General features: G+C 40.1%; 3 protein-coding genes across 3 annotated transcripts; all 3 read right to left on the bottom strand.

The window, feature by feature from the left end:
• Window positions 1-1,748: 1,748 nt before the first annotated feature.
• On the bottom strand, window positions 1,749-3,711 carry LOC139469323 (uncharacterized). The gene is made up of 3 exons (XM_071251462.1): window positions 3,624-3,711; window positions 3,302-3,430; window positions 1,749-2,359 (listed from the first exon to the last, which is right to left on the bottom strand). Exons 1-3 carry the CDS (start codon window positions 3,709-3,711, stop codon window positions 1,749-1,751), a joined length of 828 nt encoding a protein of 275 aa, XP_071107563.1.
• A 2,077-nt stretch (window positions 3,712-5,788) lies between these two features.
• On the bottom strand, window positions 5,789-7,749 carry LOC139469239 (uncharacterized). The gene is made up of 3 exons (XM_071251377.1): window positions 7,662-7,749; window positions 7,340-7,468; window positions 5,789-6,396 (listed from the first exon to the last, which is right to left on the bottom strand). The coding sequence occupies exons 1-3, from the start codon at window positions 7,747-7,749 to the stop codon at window positions 5,789-5,791; spliced, it is 825 nt and encodes a 274-aa protein (XP_071107478.1).
• Window positions 7,750-10,628: 2,879 nt separating this feature from the next.
• On the bottom strand, window positions 10,629-12,463 carry LOC139468339 (uncharacterized). The gene is made up of 3 exons (XM_071250243.1): window positions 12,430-12,463; window positions 11,951-12,030; window positions 10,629-10,886 (listed from the first exon to the last, which is right to left on the bottom strand). The coding sequence occupies exons 1-3, from the start codon at window positions 12,461-12,463 to the stop codon at window positions 10,629-10,631; spliced, it is 372 nt and encodes a 123-aa protein (XP_071106344.1).
• Between the last annotated feature and the right edge of the window lie 6,791 nt (window positions 12,464-19,254).

The following is a 19,254-nucleotide window of genomic DNA, read 5'->3' as shown; positions in this document are numbered from 1 at the left end:
TTCATGTGTTTTTTCAAATGTATTTCTTTTCTGGAAGAGATTTTTTGTGTGTGAGCTATCAGTGGCAATTGTATTTATATCTGTAAACATGTGCTTGCGTAGGAAAGCAACAGGGAAATAGTTTGGTCAAGGCCAGATGAAAGTGTTGAAAAAACTCATTAAGGGTTGAAAAGTCCCTTCTGTGTTACAGGTAAAATGAGTGATTCAGTTGGGTTTTAAGGACGCATTTAACATAATTTCGGTTAAATAGCGGCGTGTCAGATGAATTATGTTTTTTTCATAAACGTTTGTGAGGATGAAAACTCAGCATCGCTTCAAACTTCATAGTTCGATACACGTCACTGACTGACTCAAATATGGAAACTTCTACATCCTTCGGTATCTCTATTTTAGCTCTCAATTTGAAAACTGAAAATGACATGGACCAGTAATCCTTTTAAATTTCCCTCCCTTTTTCTTTGTATTTTACGCCATGCACTGTTCATGATCATAGCAGATGGACCAGTTGTCTCGCGCGCGGCAAGACGCTGTGCAGACATGCGTCCTTCTTAGACGTACCATATACAGAATACTCTGGTCGTTGGTTTTTGATTTGTCAGCACCATACAATAGGCTGGATAATTCTCACTTAGCTTATGATAACATATGAATATGTTCCCGTGTTTGTTCAGGCGAACGTTTGACTTGCCTGTGTGTGTGTTTGTGACCGGTGAGGCAGGATATACCCCCCGTTTCGCCAATATCTGGTGTCATCACTATTTATTAGTGATTCACAAATACATGCTGATAATACATTCGGAATCGTACAATGGACTCTGCTTTTAGCAGAACTTTCTAATGATTATGGAGTTTTGTCTATTATTTATGGAATCTATATATATGTTTTGTGTAGCCATCACAGTACTAAGGGTATGTATGCCCCCAACTGATCACACAGGTCATCCAAGGGTGTTGAATAAATCTAAGATATGTTGTATTCTTGTCCTGAATAGATTAGGTTCAACTGAGTAGCCTCGTGGTTAAAGCTGTATTTGTTTGTCTTTGTTGTTTTTTTGTTTAACGCAATGCATGACCAGGGCCCACTTGCACAAATCTTAGCTCTACGACTATTGTAAGCCTATGTTAAAGAATGAGATCTCTTTGTGCACCAGGCTCATGGCCCGTTTGTCCATCCATATTTTGTTTTGTGTTACTAATCTCCAAAAAGAGAAAATAAATGTTTATCTGCGACTTTACGAAGTTTTAGCCATGGTCAAAGGGAGACAATTACATGTTCCCCACCATAGTTAGTAGAACGTCTATTTTACAAATTTATATTTCCAGGAGACGACTTGATGGTAGAGACACTGTTGAAACTACGTGTTTCCACGAATCACATCATGCACTGATCATATTCTATCATAAATAAGTACTGATTTAACTTGGGGTGTTTCCTGTCATTAAGGGGCATTGGGGAGCTTAGTGGGTAAAGCGTTCTCTCTTCCCATGTATAGGTACACTCTGTGAAAGTCCACCTTCGGTGTCCCTGCCTTGATAGTGAAAGGATACTTCTAAAAGCACCATTTAAATCACTAATGAATGGAAGGTGAACCATTGTCAATATGTTCAAATTAATGGAACACATGTCCAATACATGTTGACAGATCTCTTGTAACTAGTGAAAAGCAACCCTTGTTAACAAATAACGAAGACAATGCTCTTGAACTGAAACAATTGTTATTACCATCATTAAAAAGGACTGAATTACATTATGATTTGTTTCTTCTTAACAGTTTTGTAAAACGACCAAAGAAAGATTTTGACTTTTGTACATGTTGTTTCTGATTACAAGTTTCTATTAAATTGGCTGTGCTTGGTGACATATGTTTCTTTGATGACAGACTACTTTGAGAGAGTTCATGATGTCTTCTTGACCTGTTGTCTTGTTCACGAGGCATGCCTTTTTTTGATTGGACAATGTGGTCAAAACACGTGGTCTGTGTAGCCCCTGACCACTGAACAAGTACAACACCCTCTCCCTCTCCTGAATGTACACGCAGTCTTTCAGCTCTCAACATGTCCACCTCTTTCATCAAGCGATCCACATGCTCCCTGAGGGAGTCTTTCTCCTCCGAGAGTTGTCTGGCTTGTCTCTGAAGATGTTGGTTCTTCAGTTTCAGACATTTGGAACGCAGTCGTGCATCTCGTAGGTCAGCCCGGAGAATGTCCACCTTAACCAGGACAGCCGTAAGCCGAACGTGGAGTTCGAGCTCTTTGCCAAGTTGTTTGTCCTTTTCACTACAGTCCCATTGGAATGGTGGCTCGGGACGGATAGGGCTTGGTTTTATTGTGACGTGTTTGGGAACCAAATCGTGGAACTCTGAAAACGCAATAATCGAATTTAGTACATAATCTATCAATCCAATTAACCGGGGCTTACAACAAGGACATTTGGAAATAGGGTCCTTTGGATCAATCCCTTGAAATAAGTCAAATTACAAGTTTCTAGTATGCAGTCACAAGTAATACCACAAGGATCTAAACAATGTATTTGGAACGTTCTGCACACACTTCGGCCAGGTTCATTGTCTGCGCTCGGATTTTTATTTATTTTGTTTTTTACTCTTTGTCCCATTTCCCAACTTGGCCTTTCCCTTGTATTCAGATTACTTCCCAGGGTCTGCTCTTTCCGCAGATACCATATACTGTTTTCCAGGGGGCACGGGTGGCCCAGTCGTCTAAGGCGCCGCGATTCGCTATGCAGAGTTGCGTCCCTTGGGCACGCCAGAAACCTATGATTGTGGGTTCGAATTCCGGTTCGCCCTGATTATGTTTCTAGGTTTGTCAGCACCATACCCGTGCTCGTGGGTTTCACCGAAGTGCTAAACGTCTGAGACCTGCATCACTTCGGGCTTTCCTCCCACATTAAGCTGACACGCCGCGATATAATTAGAATACTGTTAAAAGCGGCGTTAAACCCAACTCACTCACTCACTCACTGTTTTCCACACCTTCTAATGGCTATAAAGTCATTATGTTGGTGGTTGTTCATTTATTTTACTGATACTGTCGAATGCACATTTCCAAGAGCTTTCAATATATCTTTAACAGATTGTATGGTTTCCAGAAAGGGTAACATGACCCGCCCCTAAGCATCATGGTCGGAAACGTTTGTACCCGGCTTGGACATGCAGATGATATTTATCTACCGTATAAAATGAAGGAAATGGTAGACATAAAGTGGTTTATTCGGAAAACGTTTTCAATTGAAAAAAATGAAGTTGGAGAGTCGAATGCTGTTATGATATATAACGGCACATACCTGTCGGTTCTGTACGGGAAAAACACTCTGCCACCTCGGAATCAAACCCCTCACACTCGGACACGGTCGGGTGCCCAGCGACTGGTTTTGGTTTTATAGTGACGTATTTGGGAACCGAATCATGAAACTCTGAAATAGCAATAACCGGATTAAGTATAGAATCAATCCAACTGGCAAGTCTAAATCCAATATCACATATACATCTATGGCATGAAATTAAGGAAGTGATGCAAATGAAGTGGTTCATTCTGAAACCCTTTTCAATTTAGAGAATTGAAGTTGTAGTGTTGAACTCTGTTATTATATATAAGGGCATACACACCTGTCGGTTCTGTACGTGAAAAACACTCCGCCACCTCGGAATCAAAGCCCTCACACTCGGACACGGTCAGACGTCTGGTGACTGGCATAATGCTTCGATAATCTCGATAAATGAAGAGTGTACTGCAGTGCTGCTGTAGCTAGCTGAGACAATGTCAGACAATGGCGTGACGTCACAATATCGCCCAATGACGTCATAGTGACGTCTAGTCGGTAGATGTCGCTGTCCGTTCGGCGAAAATACCTTCGGAAGATATCGGCATATATCGTCTTGAGTGTGTTCCGATTGGTACACAGCCGAAACATACCATGATCTTGAGATGCGCTTTGTTATTTGCTATAATATCATGGGCTTATATCAAATCATTTTGAACAATATCAATCCAAAAACTGTAAAAGGAATTGGCGATATTTTCATGTGTTTTTTCAAATGTATTTCTTTTCTGGAAGAGATTTTTTGTGTGTGAGCTATCAGTGGCATTTCACAATTGTATTTATATCTGTAAACATGTGCTTGCGTAGGAAAGCAACAGGGAAATAGTTTGGTCAAGGCCAGATGAAAGTGTTGAAAAAACTCATTAAGGGTTGAAAAGTCCCTTCTGTGTTACAGGTAAAATGAGTGATTCAGTTGGGTTTTAAGGACGCATTTAACATAATTTCGGTTAAATAGCGGCGTGTCAGATGAATTATGTTTTTTTCATAAACGTTTGTGAGGATGAAAACTCAGCATCGCTTCAAACTTCTTAGTTCGATACACGTCACTGACTGACTCAAATATGGAAACTTCTACATCCTTCGGTATCTCTATTTTAGCTCTCAATTTGAAAACTGAAAATGACATGGACCAGTAATCCTTTTTAATTTCCCACCCTTTTTCTTTGTATTTTACGCCATGCACTGTTCATGATTAAAGCAGAAGGACCAGTTGTCTCGCGCGCGGCAAGACGCTGTGCAGACATGCGTCCTTCTTAGACGTACCATATACAGAATACTCTGGTCGTTGGTTCTTGATTTGTCAGCACCATACACTAGACTGGATAATTCTCACTTAGCTTATGATAACATATGCATATGTTCCCGTGTTTGTTCAGGCGAACGTTTGACTTGCCTGTTTGTGTGTTTGTGACCGGTGAGGCAGGATATACCCCCCGTTTCGCCAACATCTGGTGTCATCACTATTTATTAGTGATTCACAAATACATGCTGATAATACATTCGGAATCGTACAATGGACTCTGCTTTTAGCAGAACTTTCTAATGGTTATGGAGTTTTGTCTATTATTTATGGAATCTATATATATGTTTTGTGTAGCCATCACAGTACTAAGGGTATGCCCCCAACCGATCACAGAGGTCATCCAAGGGTGTTGAATAAATCTAAAATATGTTGTATTCTTGTCCTGAATAGATTAGGTTCAATTGAGTAGCCTCGTGGTTAAAGCTGTATTTGTTTGTCTTTGGTTTTTTTTGTTTAACGCAATGCATGACCAGGGCCCACTTGCACAAATCTTAGCTCTACGACTATTGTAAGCCTATGTTAAAGAATGAGATCTCTTTGTGCACCAGGCTCATGGCCCGTTTGTCCATCCATATTTTGTTATGTGTTACTAATCTCCAAAAAGAGAAAATAAATGTTTATCCGCGACGTTACGAAGTTTTAGCCATGGTCAAAGGGAGACAATTACATGTTCCCCACCATAGTTAGTAGAACGTCTATTTTACAAATTTATATTTCCAGGAGACGACTTGATGGTAGAGACACTGTTGATACTACGTGTTTCCACGAATCACATCATGCACTGATCATATTCTATCATAAATAAGTACTGATTTAACTTGGGGTGTTTCCTGCCATTAAGGGGCATTGTGGAGCTTAGTGGGTAAAGCGTTCTCTCTTCCCATGTATAGGTACACTCTGTGAAAGTCCACCTTCGGTGTCCCTGCCTTGATAGTGAAAGGATACTTCTAAAAGCACCATTTAAATCACTAATGAATGGAAGGTGAACCATTGTCAATATGTTCAAATTAATGGAACACATGTCCAATACATGTTGACAGATCTCTTGTAACTAGTGAAAAGCAACCCTTGTTAACAAATAACGAAGACAATGCTCTTGAACTGAAACAATTGTTATTACCATCATTAAAAAGGACTGAATTACATTATTATTTGTTTCTTCTAAACAGTTTTGTAAAACGACCAAAGAAAGATTTTGACTTTTGTACATGTTGTTTCTGATTACAAGTTTCTATTAAATTGGTTGTGCTTGGTGACATATGTTTCTTTGATGACAGACTACTTTGAGAGAGTTCATGATGTCTTCTTGACCTGTTGTCTTGTTCACGAGGCATGCCTTTTTTTGATTGGACAATGTGGTCAAAACACGTGGTCTGTGTAGCCCCTGACCACTGAACAAGTACAACACCCTCTCCCTCTCCTGAATGTACACGCAGTCTTTCAGCTCTCAACATGTCCACCTCTTTCATCAAGCGATCCACATGCTCCCTGAGGGAGTCTTTCTCCTCCGAGAGTTGTCTGGCTTGTCTCTGAAGATGTTGGTTCTTCAGTTTCAGACATTTGGAACGCAGTCGTGCATCTCGTAGGTCAGCCCGGAGAATGTCCACCTTAACCAGGACAGCCGTAAGCCGAACGTGGAGTTCGAGCTCTTTGCCAAGTTGTTTGTCCTTTTCACTACAGTCCCATTGGAATGGTGGCTCGGGACGGATAGGGCTTGGTTTTATTGTGACGTGTTTGGGAACCAAATCGTGGAACTCTGAAAACGCAATAATCGAATTTAGTACATAATCTATCAATCCAATTAACCGGGGCTTACAACAAGGACATTTGGAAATAGGGTCCTTTTGGATCAATCCCTTGAAATAAGTCAAATTACAAGTTTCTAGTATGCAGTCACAAGTAATACCACAAGGATCTAAACAATGTATTTGGAACGTTCTGCACACACTTCGGCCAGGTTCATTGTCTGCGCTCGGATTTTTATTTATTTTGTTTTTTACTCTTTGTCCCATTTCCCAACTTGGCCTTTCCCTTGTATTCAGATTACTTCCCAGGGTCTGCTCTTTCCGCAGATACCATATACTGTTTTCCAGGGGGCACGGGTGGCCCAGTCGTCTAAGGCGCCGCGATTCGCTATGCAGAGTTGCGTCCCTTGGGCACGCCAGAAACCTATGATTGTGGGTTCGAATTCCGGTTCGCCCTGATTATGTTTCTAGGTTTGTCAGCACCATACCCGTGCTCGTGGGTTTCACCGAAGTGCTAAACGTCTGAGACCTGCATCACTTCGGGCTTTCCTCCCACATTAAGCTGACACGCCGCGATATAATTAGAATACTGTTAAAAGCGGCGTTAAACCCAACTCACTCACTCACTCACTGTTTTCCACACCTTCTAATGGCTATAAAGTCATTATGTTGGTGGTTGTTCATTTATTTTACTGATACTGTCGAATGCACATTTCCAAGAGCTTTCAATATATCTTTAACAGATTGTATGGTTTCCAGAAAGGGTAACATGACCCGCCCCTAAGCATCATGGTCGGAAACGTTTGTACCCGGCTTGGACATGCAGATGATATTTATCTACCGTATAAAATGAAGGAAATGGTAGACATAAAGTGGTTTATTCGGAAAACGTTTTCAATTGAAAAAAATGAAGTTGGAGAGTCGAATGCTGTTATGATATATAACGGCACATACCTGTCGGTTCTGTACGGGAAAAACACTCTGCCACCTCGGAATCAAACCCCTCACACTCGGACACGGTCGGGTGCCCAGCGACTGGTTTTGGTTTTATAGTGACGTATTTGGGAACCGAATCATGAAACTCTGAAATAGCAATAACCGGATTAAGTATAGAATCAATCCAACTGGCAAGTCTAAATCCAATATCACATATACATCTATGGCATGAAATTAAGGAAGTGATGCAAATGAAGTGGTTCATTCTGAAACCCTTTTCAATTTAGAGAATTGAAGTTGTAGTGTTGAACTCTGTTATTATATATAAGGGCATACACACCTGTCGGTTCTGTACGTGAAAAACACTCCGCCACCTCGGAATCAAAGCCCTCACACTCGGACACGGTCAGACGTCTGGTGACTGGCATAATGCTTCGATAATCTCGATAAATGAAGAGTGTACTGCAGTGCTGCTGTAGCTAGCTGAGACAATGTCAGACAATGGCGTGACGTCACAATATCGCCCAATGACGTCATAGTGACGTCTAGTCGGTAGATGTCGCTGTCCGTTCGGCGAAAATACCTTCGGAAGATATCGGCATATATCGTCTTGAGTGTGTTCCGATTGGTACACAGCCGAAACATACCATGATCTTGAGATGCGCTTTGTTATTTGCTATAATATCATGGGCTTATATCAAATCATTTTGAACAACATCAATCCAAAAACTGTAAAAGGAATTGGCGATATTTTCATGTGTTTTTTCAAATGTATTTCTTTTCTGGAAGAGATTGTTTGTGTGTGAGCTATCAGTGGCATTTCACAATTGTATTTATATCTGTAAACATGTGCTTGCGTAGGAAAGCAACAGGGAAATAGTTTGGTCAAGGCCAGATGAAAGTGTTGAAAAAACTCATTAAGGGTTGAAAAGTCCCTTCTGTGTTACAGGTAAAATGAGTGATTCAGTTGGGTTTTAAGGACGCATTTAACATAATTTCGGTTAAATAGCGGCGTGTCAGATGAATTATGTTTTTTTCATAAACGTTTGTGAGGATGAAAACTCAGCATCGCTTCAAACTTCTTAGTTCGATACACGTCACTGACTCAAATATGGAAACTTCTACATCCTTCGGTATCTCTATTTTAGCTCTCAATTTGAAAACTGAAAATGACATGGACCAGTAATCCTTTTTAATTTCCCACCCTTTTTCTTTGTATTTTACGCCATGCACTGTTCATGATTATAGCAGATGGACCAGTTGTCTCGCGCGCGGCAAGACGCTGTGCAGACATGCGTCCTTCTTAGACGTACCATATACAGAATACTCTGGTCGTTGGTTCTTGATTTGTCAGCACCATACAATAGGCTGGATAATTCTCACTTAGCTTATGATAACATATGAATATGTTCCCGTGTTTGTTCAGGCGAACGTTTGACTTGCCTGTGTGTGTGTTTGTGACCGGTGAGGCAGGATATACCCCCCGTTTCGCCAACATCTGGTGTCATCACTATTTATTAGTGATTCACAAATACATGCTGATAATACATTCGGAATCGTACAATGGACTCTGCTTTTAGCAGAACTTTCTAATGATTATGGAGTTTTGTCTATTATTTATGGAATCTATATATATGTTTTGTGTAGTCATCACAGTACTAAGGGTATGTATGCCCCCAACCGATCGAACAGGTCATCCAAGGGTGTTGAATAAATCTAAAATATGTTGTATTCTTGTCCTGAATAGATTAGGTTCAATTGAGTAGCCTCGTGGTTAAAGCTGTATTTGTTTGTCTTTGGTTTTTTTTGTTTAACGCAATGCATGACCAGGGCCCACTTTCATAAATCTTAGCTCTATGACTATTGTAAGCCTATGTTAAAGAATGAGATCTCTTTGTGCACCAGGCTCATGGCCCGTTTGTCCATCCATACTTTGTTATGTGTTACTAATCTCCAACCTTAACCAACAAGAGAGCGGGCGGACCAACTTTTTAAAAAGTAAACAATTAAAAAAAGTGCTTTCAAATAATTGCGTAACATATTTTATGAAATTTTAAAGTTTAGAACACTTGGTAACAGCTCTTATTTCAATTTACTTCGAAACGTTTTAATGTAGCAGCGTTATGGTTTGGGCCAAGTTAAGACAGACCTGGTGATTTATGAAGGCAAATATATATTTCTGGACATCGTTACATTGACCAAGTCCTCCGCCCTGTTGTACTACCGTTCTCATAAGAAAAATCCGGATCCTGTTTCAGCACAACACAAGGCCACATACAATGTCTTGCCTTCATCAGATAAGACTTATCACCCATAGAACACTTCCTTAGTGAAGAATAGATTTTAAAAGCATTCGTACAATAAATTCCTACAATATTTTTGGTATAATATCAAATGTTCGTTTTCCATTTTCACAGCTGACAAAAAATAGGACGACTACAGTCATCTTCATCTCACTGATGTCACGCAAATTCCAGAACTATTTTATTTTATAAGCATAGATTAAACTGAGTTATCTGCAAATATGCATCAGAATGTATTGAATGTTCTGGAGATAAGACCGTAGATCGAAGCATGCACTGGTGTATATTTTTAATAGTGGTATTTGCCCGATACGTTTTGGCTACCTTATCAGTTTCGTATATATTTATATGAAGTATGAAATGACAAAATATACGTATGTATAGATGGAACCATTGTAAATGTTACCAAATTGGATCTTTGCAAGTGAACCAGCTTGGGATGTGTTGGTTTGAACCAAACCTTTTCTGGTACAAAGTCACTTTTACTCGGAGTTTTTCAAAAGTGGTAGTAACTTACGTCCATTTTAACAACAAAGGCTGCACAACCCCGAACTTCATAAATAACATAGACGACCGTCTATGTGATTGCAATTGTAGCAGGTTTTCGTGACAATTACTTTATCAAATATCAGGAGGTAGGGGGAGACGAGAAACACAAAAATAAGTAAGGACGCCTACAACAAGTATCAGGTACAGAGGTCTTAATCTAACCAGGAATACTGCAATGTAATTGATGAATTTCAAGCAAGAATGAAACAAACACTTCAGAACAGAACAAACACACACTTTATAAAGCCTATAACAAAACATTGATAGAAGTAACAAAAAAATATATTTTATTGCAATGTATTTTGTGTCACATGCCCAAAATTGTTTATTTAAATTTATGGATACTTAAGACTGATTTGTCAAATTGTAATAAAACAGGATCGTTGTTCTAAAAAGTTCTAAACTATTTTATATTAGATATTAGATATAGATTCATATCAATATTAACAGTTCATCTAGCACAAGAATAATTTCTTGATCCATCTGAAGACACACGAGCAGCAGGCTGCAACAAATGAGTGTGTCTGCTGGGACTCCACAGAGGGCTGTGGGTGTTCTGTGTCATCAAGGTCACTCAGATCAATCTCCACAAAGTCAGCTGTGATGACAATGGGAACATAGGCTGGCTGAGGGGAAGGGTCGGAGTGGGGGATCTCGGTTATGGGCAGGGATGTCAGGGGGGTGGACCAAAACTCAGATTCAACCCTAGGGTGCTTGAAAGTAAAGAGACAGGCAACTTAACGATTAACTCTCCGCAAAAGCAAAATTGATGAATAGTACACAAACTGAGGTTCCAACGATCCGAATAAGGAGAAAAACAAAAGACACTTTATGGCAGATATCCACTGTTAGATATTATTATTATTATTATTATTATTAGATGTGTGCAATTACAGAAACAGTAGATTTGACAAAAGAAGTTAATATTAGTAGCTGCAGAAAGGGTGTTGGAAAGTGCAAGTTTAATGTCAAGTTTAATGTCGAATGCCTGTAACTCGAACAAGAAGAATGCCAAATACAATTGATGCAAAACAGCCTACGGTTGGTTATAAGAGTAAATTATTGTGGCCCCCTGATATCTACAATATTGGCAATATTGCTGCTACAAGACGTGCTCATAGAACTAATGTCGGTACAAAATGGCTACCGTTGGTTCCTAGAAAGGCCTAATGATAAACAAGAGTTTGCCACTAACGTGGCTATATCCCCCGTCCCTGTTGCAGAATTTATGACATAATTAGATCTAAACAAACCCTAACTTTTTTAACCGAGGTGGAACTTGTCATAGAAATTGTGAAAAAAGAAAGAGTTTGGAACCTAAGTCCATCTTGTTGCCATGGAAACGTAAAAATAAAAATTTCTAAAATTTCTAAATAGCAAAAGGCACCAGTTCAGCATGTACCTGACAGACCTGCAAAGTTTGATGAAAAACTATATTGAACGGTTTATGTATTATGCTCCGGAAACGAACCCTACCCTCACAAAACCTAAGTCCATCTTGTTGCCATGGAAACGTAAAAAATAAAAATTTATAAAATTTATAAATAGCAAAAGGCACCAGTTCAGCATGTACTTCACAGACCTGCAAAGTTTCATGATAAAATATTGTACGGTTTCTGAATTATGCTCCGGAAACGAAACGTGACGGACGGACGGACGGAGCCCGTTTCTATATCCCCCGCCAACTTTGCTGGGTGGGGGATAATAAGATTTGCTAAGTATAATAAGCAAATCGCCTGTGAAAAAACAGAGCAAGTGTGCCCCCGTGGTGACCTACTGGATTTGGGAAGGAGTGGTCCATTTGGGAAACAGCCAGGCTGGGTAGAGGAGTCTTCGGCTTGACTAGTTCATCGTGAGCTGAGGCAAAAACGCAACATTGTAGCTCAGTGTATTCATGCTAAACGTGTTTTCTATTACTCACCTGTCATATGATTTATTGTTTTAATCACACTTTACAATCCATCACACGCAACGTGAGCAATTACATTGGGTAATGGCAACTGGAAATATGAAATATGCATTTTTTAAAGTTTGTGAATGAAAAACGGGATAGCCTTGATCCAGACTAAGGTGAGAAATGAATTAAATAGAAAACAAAGATTAACCTAGAATGTTGTATACGTATCACAGCTCTGGAAGAAGAAATTCTAAAGAAAACGTTCACATAAAAAGACTCAAAACAAAACCGTGGGTTTACATCCAAGCAGATAATGAATAAATAGCAAAATCAAAGAATCTAAAAACCAAATTCAATACCTTGGTAATACACGCTTGCTACATTCGCAAACATGATTCACTAAAACGGGATCAACTGTCAGAAAGCTTAATGCAGCAGAGAGTAATATATTGAAGTAGTGAAGTCAACAACAAAATGGCGTCGTTTGAACTGACAACGTCACCATGGAGACTTGATCTCGCGAGAGGAAAGGAAATCGCGTTTTTGGTGGTTCTTGGATGTCTTGGCGCTTCGAAACACTTGCGCAAAACCGTCGCCAAGTCGTTTGTCTTCGACTATCCATTTCTGTTTCGGCCGACCTTTATAACTGAAGACCACAAAGTTTAACATCTGGTCACAATACAATACAATTTTGGACATTTTGTTGGAAGACATACGGCGAAACTGAGCTGCCGGGAGCTCCTCTCTGCTATCTATCATCTCTACATGCAATGTCATTGAATAAGGCCAAAGATGTTGCGAGATTTCAATATTTGTTTAGTAGAGATAGCCTGCGGCGGCGCTCTTTATAGCAACCGCTTGTTTACGAAACTATTTTCATTTTCAATAAATTATATTTTCGGTTTCATCTCAATTCATGGGGCTAAAGGGATTATAATTGGAAACTAACATACATAATATTATTTTTTTCGATTCAATAATTTTAATTATTATACACAGGCATGCAGTCCAATATGTAGCCTATTTGTTTGTTAACGCTGCAGACATCAGAACGCCACAGGTCCGAACACTATCTAACCTGGGACATCTTTGTATTTAATCAATTAGGAGAAGAAGAAGAAAAATTGTTTATTTTTGTCTCACCCATGGTCACAAAATACATAACATCACAAGATAAAACATGGCCACCCATTCAGGGTTATGAGAGACATTTAACATATAAACAAATCATAAATTAAATCACATATTTAAAACATATAAGTATTGGGTCACACGAGCAACCTGCACTTACAATATCAAATATTACCCACGATATAATATCTAAATATAACCTGCAATACAATGCTTAAAGACGACCCGCAGTGTAATATTCGGACACAGACCGCTGGAAACAGTGCTTTGTACAAGTAATAAATTAATATTATATTATTATGATATATTTACATCCATACGTCGTAGAAACATCAGGGACACTGTTGCAGCTAGGCAATGTTGTATCTCCTCGTTTTGCATAAGGTAAACAAACTGATTATTTTTGGCTAAACTGAGAAAATTATTGTCGGTGGTGTGAGCATCCATCAGTTAGTTACAACGGATATCTGAGTATAGTCTGCAGTTCATTAGGAAATGAAATTCGTCTTCTACGATATTTTGATGACAATAGTTACATGATCTTTCCTCTAGAGGAATTGGTGGTCGACTAAATCTTCCTAATTCAATTTGAAGGGGTAGAGTGCCACATCTCAATTTAGTAAGATTACTTCTATGTTGTCTGCTTCTGATTAATTTAACGTATGGTTCTGTGCAGAGGTAGGTTTGTAGACTCCGGTTTGTCAATTACGGGTATTGGTTTTACATTTTTAGTTGCAGTTATTCTCCACATAACAACGTCGAGATAGTGAGCACTTTCACACACAACATTTTTAAGTGATGAGAAATAAAAGACATATTTGGAAGGATGTACAAGTTTCCATATTTCAGTCACTCAGTGTCGTGTATGTACATGTAGGTATGTTGGACTTTCCAAACTTGTGGGAAAACATTCATCTGACACGCCTATATAACTGAAAGATTGTTGAGTGCTTCCTAACCTAAACTTAACTCTGTCATACAGACGGTTCTTTTCAACCCTTACTGATTTTTTTTTCAACACTTTAACCTGGCCTTGTTCAATTTATTTAATAAAAGTAGAGTCCATTGTAAGATTTCAATTATGTCACAAACAAACAATCACCTCGAATATTGATTATACCAGGTGTAGGATGTATAGCTTTCCATAGTTCAGTCACGGAAGTAAGAAGTTAGAAGCTAAACTTTGGGAATAAACATTCACCTGGCACTGACGTGCCGCCTTTCAACTGAGATATTGTTAAAGGCGGTGTTAACCCAACTCGCTCGCTTGCTCACTCTACCTGCCGCGATTCGCCGTGCAGAGTTGCGTCCCTTGGACACGCCAGATTGTGGGGTTCGAATCTCGGTTTGCCCCGACTATAAAAGTCAGTTAACTCTCTTTGCCTCGGGAAGATGTATCTATTGTATAGATGTACTATAAAGGTCAGTTAACTCTCTTGCCTCGAGAAGATGGCCGTGATATAACTGAAATACACTTCAAAGCGGTGTTAAACCACTTACTCCAACGTATGCATTAAAAATCCTTGATTTTTCGCAACGTTTCGGAGTATATGCTTACTCCTTCATCAGGTGTGTGTCTCATAATAAAGTTAAGATCTATAAATTATCTTCCTTTTCTCCTACAGGTTTTTAAGAGGTAGTCCAATGTTTCAGTTTCACCTTACAGCCCTTTCTATTTGTGTACAGATATATGGAGAACTAATTTATATATTTAGCGGATTGTCGTCAAAAATGTGCCAAGTTTTCAAACAGAAAAATAAAGAAAAAATATTTATGCATGGATAAACAGATTTCCAGTTGTATTTTCGACAATCAATTCATCGAATCAAACTTAATAACGAAAGATATAACCCAACTTGGGTTGGTTGGTTTGTTGTTTAACGCCGCACTCAGCAATATTCCAGCTATATGACGGCGGTCTGTAAAATAATCGAGCCTGGATAAGATATTCCAGTGATTGACATCATGAGCATCGATCCACGCAATTGGGATCGATTATATATATCAATCAAGTCAGCGAGCCTGACCACCCGATCCCGTTAGGTCGCCTTTTACGACAAGCATAGTAACCTTTTACGGCAAGTATGGGTTGCTGAAGACCTATTCTCCAACTTAGTACCTATTTATTCTCAGCAGGTATTTCAAGTTTAGTTATCGGATGTCCGTCTATGCGGGGTTCAGACTTGACAGTTTTTTGCACCGGCAAACAATTAAGTGCTGGCGTATATACGGATGAATAGCATGTCTGACTCTGATGGCGTTTATCCCCGTATCAGAACATACAGGATACTTTGAGTGATCATCATACCTAACAAATTAATGCGACAAACTACCTGCATGTGTCGACCTCCATATGGATCTTGATATCAATTTCTATATTGGTTCAAATGCTATTAATCGGTCATAATGTATGTGGCACTGTTAACACCATCGGTTCCAGGTGACATTTCCGGGTATGAAATACTCAAGAACAGCCGCAAATATGAGAATTAATTATCATAGTTAAAATCATAGTACATGTGACAGAATGGATGAGCCTATGGTAACACCCGTCTTCTGCCAAATTGTGTTTCTTATTGATTTCAACAGCATACGTGTGTACAAACTTCGAATAAAATTTATCTTCCTTGCAAATCTTTCCATATATACAGCAGTACAAAGTGTCAATGTGCTCTGCTGACGACTTCTATAGTGGATGCATCTGTTGCATTTACATATCCACGAACTATTTGAGGACGCGCAACCACGCTGTGTAACCATCCAAATGAAATGGTTGAAGTGATTCTTCTTTGTGGTATATCGATGACTTCAACTTGAGTGAGTATCTCTTAACCTGTTTTAGGCATATTTCAGCCTTATTATGGAGGGGTGTGCGATAAGGGGGTGGGGTGGGGTGGGGGTGTATGTGTGTGAGAGTGTGTGTGTTGTGTTTGGTGGGGGGGGGGGGGGGGGGGGGGGGGGGGGGGGGTTGTTGGGTGGTTTGCGGACACATGGAATAGGCTTCACGAATTACACCCTCGTAGGAAAGTTGTCGTTATGACAGTGATGCTTCTCATACTTCCTGAAGTTCGTGTACAGTTCAATTGATCTCTCTCGTGTTATTCTGCAGCTTTACCATATTCTCTCTGTTATTCAGTGATTCTCCGTTAATCCAGACTGAATCGTGCGAAGTGAAATCGTCCGAATTAACAAATAACCGGTGTAACTAATGACGGATCCACACGGACTGGTATGCTTCAAATAAATATCCATGGACTTTCCCAACAGCAGTTAGCATAATTTCGGATTAACGGGGTTCCACTTTAACACATAACCCTATATCTGGAGCCGTGGGTAGGCCTAATGTTAAAGCGTTTTCTTGTCATTCCGTAGACCGGGGTTCGATTCCTCACTTGGGTACATTGTACGTTTCGGATTAACGGGGTTCCACTTTAACACATAACCCTATATCTGGAGCCGTGGGTAGGCCTAATGTTAAAGCGTGTTCTTGTCATTCCGTAGACCGGGGTCCTATTCCTCACATGGGTACATTGTATAAAGACCACTTTAGTGTTCCCCACATGCGGTAGTGATATGGCAAATTGCTAAATGTGGCATGAAGTTCTACTTATTCGTAGCCTTATTTACTTCTGAGTTACCTATCTAAAAAGGTTACTATCTTTCACAGACCTCAGATCACGCCGACATGCATGTGGTAGACAATCAGGGGAAGTCATCAAGTATATACCAGTCCTGTTGAAATAAATTCGTGATTCAGTGCATCCTCAACTATCCGGGAATTATATCTCCATGCCATTATGATAAATAGCCTGGACCCATTCTCCACCATTTGCATATAGCTCCGTCTCTGATAAGACGTCATTTTTTCCATCGCTGACTCATGAGAGTTGGACTTCTTTGCCATCGGGTGGCCCAGTCGTCCAAGGCGCAGCAATTCGCTGTGTGGAGTTGCGTCCATTGGGCACGCCAGAAACTTATGTTCGTACGTTCGAATCATGATTGGCCCGATTGTGTTTATAGGTTTGTCAGCACCATACCTGTGTTCGTGGATTTTACCAAAGTGGTACGTCTCTGAGATATGCATCACTTCGGGCTTTCCTCCCACATTAAGCTGATACGCCGTGACATAACTGGAAAACTGTTCAAAGCGGCGTTAAACACAAATCACTCACTTTTAGTACTGAGTTAGTTTATGGAGTGCAAGCTGACTATCCACAAAGTACAGATTGGTTCTTCCACTGTAGTCAACTGTATGGGAGGTAGTTGACTCACCACACAGTGAACAACTTCCCATTAGAGTGCAGCACATCCAGATTACACAGGGAACTCCTATCTTCATTTCCCGAAAACAGTAAAGTTTAACTCACGCATGAGAACTATAATAACACGGAGTTTAACCAAAGATAATTAATTGTGTCTAAATTGTATTTACACTAGAATTATGATTCCTCGTAGTATAGTGTTAAGACAACAGGACCAATAACTAATATTCAACACTAACAAACTGTGACCACGGGATCATGTAACTAATAGGCCACACTAACAATTTGACCACTTTCTAAATGGCATTGTGTATTCATAGCTTTCGGCCATGGGATCCGTGCCAATTTACACTTGTCAGAGGGGTACTCAAGGTACGTGATCTAGACTACCAGTTATCGGACTTTCATTTTTATGGAAGCCTCGGTGGCTGAGTGGGTTAGATCGCTGACTTTGGGTGTTGGCGATTAAGTGCCTCACTCTGGCGGTGTGGGTTCGAATCCCGCACGGGTCTCAACTCAAAAAGTACGAGAATCTGTACTTTCCTAAGAAAGTGTTATCCCAAATATTACAATTGTTACATTTGACCACTTTCTAAATGGCATTGTGTATTCATACATTAACAAACTCTCGAAACATATGGTCAGTCGTAAAAAGTATTTTAAACGGAGTATATCTTCTTTCACGAGATCCTTACTGAGTGTATATAACTGCATGAACTTAGTAGGTATTATTATTGTTATCATTTTAAGATATTTTAGTTGTTTAAAAAAATTAACTGTATTTAATATTCAACCTATATCAGTATGACAAGATTTGTTTTTATAAATAAATTAGTGTTACCAAATAAATACTATGTGTTAACTGAGATAAATAATAAAGCATTATGTACACTCATTTATATGATTTATAGTAGACCGACGTTATTAATTGTTGTTGGGCCCCAGGGACCCGGTTAGAATGGATTGTAGGAGGCGCTTCTGATCACGTGGTCAGGCTCGGTGACTTGGTTGATTGCGTGTCATCATACCCCGACGGCGTAGGACGTTGTTCATAATATCAACCATTGGTTCGTCTGTCCCGGACTCGATTATTTACGAACAGAGATTAGGAAAGTTGACGACACCTTTGTCATCCTAAAACAAGACAAAAACCCAACCCTGCTACTATAACATCTTAACAAACAACATGCCCGAGAACAGTTCACCATCGAAATAGAAAAGAACAACCAACTACCCTTCCTAGATGTCCTCGTCTCCAGAACCCCAACAAACAGAATCCAAACCAGTGTCTACCGGAAGCTCACCCACACTGACCAGTATATCCACTTCAACTCCCACTACCCCCTTAGAACTAAGACTGGCATCATCTCCACCCTCACCAAACGAGCCATCAACCTTTCTTCTGCTGGCCCCAAACCTGAGATCGAACACCTCCGCCAAGTCTTCACCCACCTCAACAATTACCCCCCCCCCCCCCCCCCCCAATCTCGTTGACAAAGTCATCTCCTCTGTACTCAATCCCACACCCAGATCTGCGACCCCTAAACCCGAATCAGCGTCCTTCCGCATCGCCCTCCCGTTCATAAGAAAAGCCTCCCACATCATCAGTCGCCTCCTCAAACAGCAAGCGAATATTAACACCCACTTCACCAGCTCCAACTCCCTCAACACCCTGCTGGAGGCGGTCGGGTAGCCTAGTGGTAAAAGCGTTCACTCGTCACGCCGAAGACCCGGGTTCGATTCCCGACATGGGTACAATGTGAGAAGCCCATTTCTGGTGTCCCCAGCCGT

This window comes from Haliotis cracherodii, unplaced genomic scaffold (genome assembly GCF_022045235.1).
Source record: "Haliotis cracherodii isolate W230 unplaced genomic scaffold, xgHalCrac1.p SCAF_2, whole genome shotgun sequence".
NCBI classification, from domain to species: domain Eukaryota; kingdom Metazoa; phylum Mollusca; class Gastropoda; order Lepetellida; family Haliotidae; genus Haliotis; species Haliotis cracherodii.
This window is presented reverse-complemented; position numbering and strand designations above follow the sequence as displayed.